Raw genomic sequence first — 4,052 nt, forward strand, 5'->3', positions numbered from 1 at the left:
AAAAGGGATTAATTTTAAAATTACCTTAATTATTTAACCGCTTCTTTGAGGCGAAGTGCCTATGGGCAATAACTAAATGTCCTCTGGGACTAAGAACAGTGGTAGCTTATGACTCCCTGTTAATAAATGGTAATAAGCTATGGTTCAAACCTAAATACCTGGATATTGTAAAATCCTGGCTTGTTATTAAATTAAATTGTCCTTGTGACTAAGTCTTAGGTGCTATTATTAAAATATTTAGGGTAATGATAAAGATCCTAAAATTTTAACAAATTAACCTAAAATGGCAATTTAAAACCTTGGTTAATAAAATATAGAAATACTGTAAAAGCCTCTTAATAAAAACCTTGCCCATTATTTTATATGTAGCATTTAAAGCTACATGGCTGGGTCGGATGAAGCCAATAGTCATCCGGTGGAAAACCGCGATCATGCTAAAATACAATTGACTGGTGCGGAGCTGAAAGCTATTGTGGATGATGCGGTTACAAAGGCCTTGGAACGACAGTACAGTGAGTACAGTGGGACCCATAGTAGAACCCTATCTACATCACATGCTAAGCCAAAGACTCATTCTGAGGCTCACTGCAAACCACCACCTACCCCACCAAAACCTAAGAAGGATGATGACCGACTTTCCTCAAATGAAAACAGTGTTCGTCCCAAGACACTACAAAAAAAAAGGCCATCTAGTGGCACACATTTTTAATGGCATTTAGGTTTTGTGCCACTAATTTTTGTTTTTAATGGCACTTTAGGTATTTAACACATACATTTAGTGGCATTTAACTTTTATGTCACTAATCATGGCTTTTAGTGGCATTTTGCATATGCCACCAAAATTTTCTATATATTTTAATGGCACTTTGCCTGTGCCACAAAAATTTTGAACAACTCATTTAAAATTTTCACCATTTCCCTGTTTGAAACCTAAAAATTTTCCTAATAATTTCTTCTTATCTTTCACCAAATAAATAATATATGCGTGTGTATGTAAGTGATAAATAAATATTATAAGTAACCATGTAAAATAAAAACAAAAAAAAAATATAAAAGATTTTTTATCTAAATAGTTAAATGTGTTAATGGCTCAACCCGTTTTTATACGGGTCAACCCGAACCCGACCTGATTTTTTAAAAGGGTCGTGTTAGTCGACCCAAACCTGTTTTTTTTTTTTTTTTTTTTTTTGTGTCGGGTGAACGAGTCGTGTCAAGAATTGTCGCCCCTAGTATACATGTTAGAGTTTCTTTTAAATTAAAGAAAAAAATAAAATTGAACTTATAAAGAGGGAATGTTGCCTCTATATGTCAAAAATATTTTTTTAATGTTAACTGTGGTTTTTATATATCAAAAGTAATTTATTTTAAAAAGTAATTTACTTTTCGTTTCTATAGGTTTCCCCCTTTTCCCAAATTTATGAGTGCCATTTCCTCTTCAAGGGTTTCCCTCTTTCACTTGCCCATTCCCCCCCTCCCCCCCCCCCCCATTTCCTCTTTTTCTCCTTAACCTGCATCAGTGTTAATATTAAGGGAGTATTCCACTTCCTGATCTGTGTATGTTTGCTAAATCAGTATTAATATTTCAGATTTGTGGCTGGTAAGTAATCCACTCTAATCCGATTGTGTGTATGTATGAGATTCAACCCGAGAATGTGATTGCTTTCCTACATATCGAGAATCAAGGAACAATGGTGGTGGTGCAAGCACCAGGTTAGCGACGGCTTAGGGTTAGGGGTTCAACAAGGGTCATTGACGATGTGGTAATATACGAAATTTGTTTGGAGTTCGTAAGAACGCAACCACATCAGAAATTTGTTATTTGTATCCTGCAAATCTTTGATTTCTGCTATATTTCTAATAAATTATTGATTTCTTTTATTTTATATGGAACTATTAGCTAGCCAAGAAGTGGCATTCAGATGCAAATAAAGATGATCCAGAAGCAGTAAAAGGTTTCAGGTAGTTTCAAAGGCATAGAGGTACTAAGGTGTTATTTAACTCATTATAAGTTTTTCTAGTTTTTTATGTAGTTGAGCTGCTTCAATAAAATTTCTCTCCAAAATAGTATATTTAATTTTTTTTACCATTTTTATTTCATTCCAATCATCAGGGCAAATTACATAAGGATAGCAGGTAGACGAGCAACAATCTGCCCCGTCATCCCTTTCTGAATAGAAAACCCTAATCTACTAAAAACAAAGCCCCGCCCCTGAGGGGTCGAAAAGTTGCTATGGACCACACGCTGAACTCTAGACAAGAACCGAACTGCCTCCGGCGCCAAGGAGCCGAACGTGTCAAACGCCAGGGGGACAAAGGCATGCTGATTATCCTCACAAGCTTTCACGTGCTTTTCCACCTTCTTTGACTCTGCTTTCAGTACCGCTCGCCCCGCCACAAACCCAAATGCGTTATGAGCAAAAGGGCATAAAGTTTAACCTGCTCTACAAAAGAAAATACCAACACTGTACAACCAAATGTGCTATTATGCTAAAACTTGATATTTTTTATCTAGCATTGTCTTCAACTATACTCTTATTCTTTGATTATAACTCGTCTTTTGCGTATGTTGGCTTGATCAGATTTTCGGTTTTGGGTCATTTGCTAGGCAATTTACCGGCAAGGATGCTAAGGTCTCGATTTTTTTAGTATTTATTTTTCAGTGTCATTTATGCATTTGATTTGTCATCTGATGTTATATTGTATTCTTCCATCATGCACAGGTCGCCCTTGAACTTTCGTTTATGGAGATTGTTCAGGGAAGTACAAAACATATAGGATACAGCGCAACCTGAGATGAACTGTTTGGATGCAACTTTAGTTACCATATTTCAGGTTTTTGCTCGACTTCTTTCGTTTTTTTTTCCAATTTAGGCTCAAGCGCAAGCTCGGGTTGGTTTGAGCTTTTTTTGCGAGCCGATCTTGAATAGCTCACAAATTCTAGTTCTTGACCATTTTTTCGTATTTCTAGATACATATGGAGGAAGGGCCTGGTGATATACTTGTTTTTTTATCTGGTCAAGAAGAGTTTGAATCCATTGAGGGTCTTGTGCATGAAAATCTCAAGAAATTACCTGAAGCCAATCAGAAACTCTTAATTTATCCATTGTTCTCTTCTCTTCCATCGGAGAAGCAAATGAAAGTTTTCACACCTGCTCCAGTTGGGTTCAGAAAGGTAAACACTTGCGATGTTTTGTACGATCAAACATATTTGTACTTGGTCGTCTGATCATGGAGTTGATTTTTGGGTGTTGTTATTGGTAGGTTATACCGGCAACAAACATTGTTGAAACATCAGTAAGAATACCACGAGTCAAGTATGTTATTCATCCTGGATTGGTAAAAGTGTGCAATTACTCTCCTGACAGTGGGATCGAATCTTTGATTGTTGTTAAAACTTCGAAAGCTCAAGCTCTTCAAAGAAGGTAAACTAGGCGCATTAAACTATGTTGTATGTAAATGATGGGAATGTGATCTGAGTTTTAAATAACTAATACTTTAGTTATAATATATATGTGTGTTTTGTTTTTGTAGGATGATCCCCTATATGTTGCTGCCAGGCAAGATGGGAAGATATTAGTCTCTAGTCTGTGGGTTGATCACAGTTTTGATGTTGGAGCGCCTGTGGATACAACCTCGGTGACGCTGATTATTTAACTCGCATGAAGATTGTGAAAGAGATTCATGAACACAATGAAGTTTTGAGTTTTTATTCATACACTTTAGTTTATTTTGGTTATATGTTTGATCATTAGACTTAGATCGGCACTTATTAGCCATTTCAAATCTTCGGAAGATTGATTGAACTTTTAAATTTTAATTGAAGTGATTATTTTATGATTTCTACATTTTACAATTTTGTTTTTATTTTTTAATGTAAATAAATGATAATTGTAAGTAATTAAAATTAATATGATAAACGTCAATGGCATTTAACTTGATGTGATTTTTGTGGCAAAAAATAAGTGCCACTAAAAGCTCAAAAGTTTGTACTGGCAGATAAAAAAGTGCCACTAAAAGCCTAAAAACTTTGTGCGACACATTGCAAAAGTACC

General features: G+C 35.5%; 1 protein-coding gene and 1 long non-coding RNA gene across 4 annotated transcripts; both read left to right on the forward strand.

The window, feature by feature from the left end:
* The first annotated feature begins 1,481 nt into the window (after positions 1-1,481).
* Positions 1,482-2,165, forward strand: LOC110881411. The gene is made up of 3 exons (XR_002559720.2): positions 1,482-1,760; positions 1,898-1,979; positions 2,111-2,165. It is a non-coding gene; the product is annotated as an uncharacterized LOC110881411 (long non-coding RNA).
* Positions 2,166-2,239: 74 nt separating this feature from the next.
* LOC110881412 (pre-mRNA-splicing factor ATP-dependent RNA helicase DEAH10-like) lies at positions 2,240-3,837 on the forward strand. 3 transcript variants are annotated; one of them, XM_022129681.2, is made up of 6 exons: positions 2,240-2,476; positions 2,580-2,630; positions 2,721-2,832; positions 2,969-3,172; positions 3,262-3,422; positions 3,532-3,837. In XM_022129681.2, the coding sequence occupies exons 3-6, from the start codon at positions 2,794-2,796 to the stop codon at positions 3,575-3,577; spliced, it is 450 nt and encodes a 149-aa protein (XP_021985373.1). In that variant the 5' UTR covers positions 2,240-2,476; positions 2,580-2,630; positions 2,721-2,793; the 3' UTR covers positions 3,578-3,837. The 3 variants fall into 3 exon arrangements, with proteins under 3 accessions (XP_021985373.1, XP_021985374.1, XP_021985372.1); XM_022129682.2 differs by having other exon boundaries at positions 2,240-2,464; XM_022129680.2 differs by having other exon boundaries at positions 2,240-2,630.
* The last annotated feature ends 215 nt before the right edge of the window (positions 3,838-4,052 follow it).

This window comes from Helianthus annuus, chromosome 10 (assembly GCF_002127325.2).
Source record: "Helianthus annuus cultivar XRQ/B chromosome 10, HanXRQr2.0-SUNRISE, whole genome shotgun sequence".
In the NCBI taxonomy this organism is placed as follows: Eukaryota; Viridiplantae; Streptophyta; class Magnoliopsida; order Asterales; family Asteraceae; genus Helianthus; species Helianthus annuus.

Bases quoted from the DNA above. Each gene is read 5' to 3' on its own strand.
- LOC110881412 (XM_022129680.2), top strand. From the start codon at position 2,794: ATGAACTGTTTGGATGCAACTTTAGTTACCATATTTCAG. The intron at 2,833-2,968 runs GTTTTTGCTCGA...TCGTATTTCTAG, and splicing joins CTTTAGTTACCATATTTCAG to ATACATATGGAGGAAGGGCC. The intron at 3,423-3,531 runs GTAAACTAGGCG...TTGTTTTTGTAG, and splicing joins GCTCAAGCTCTTCAAAGAAG to GATGATCCCCTATATGTTGC.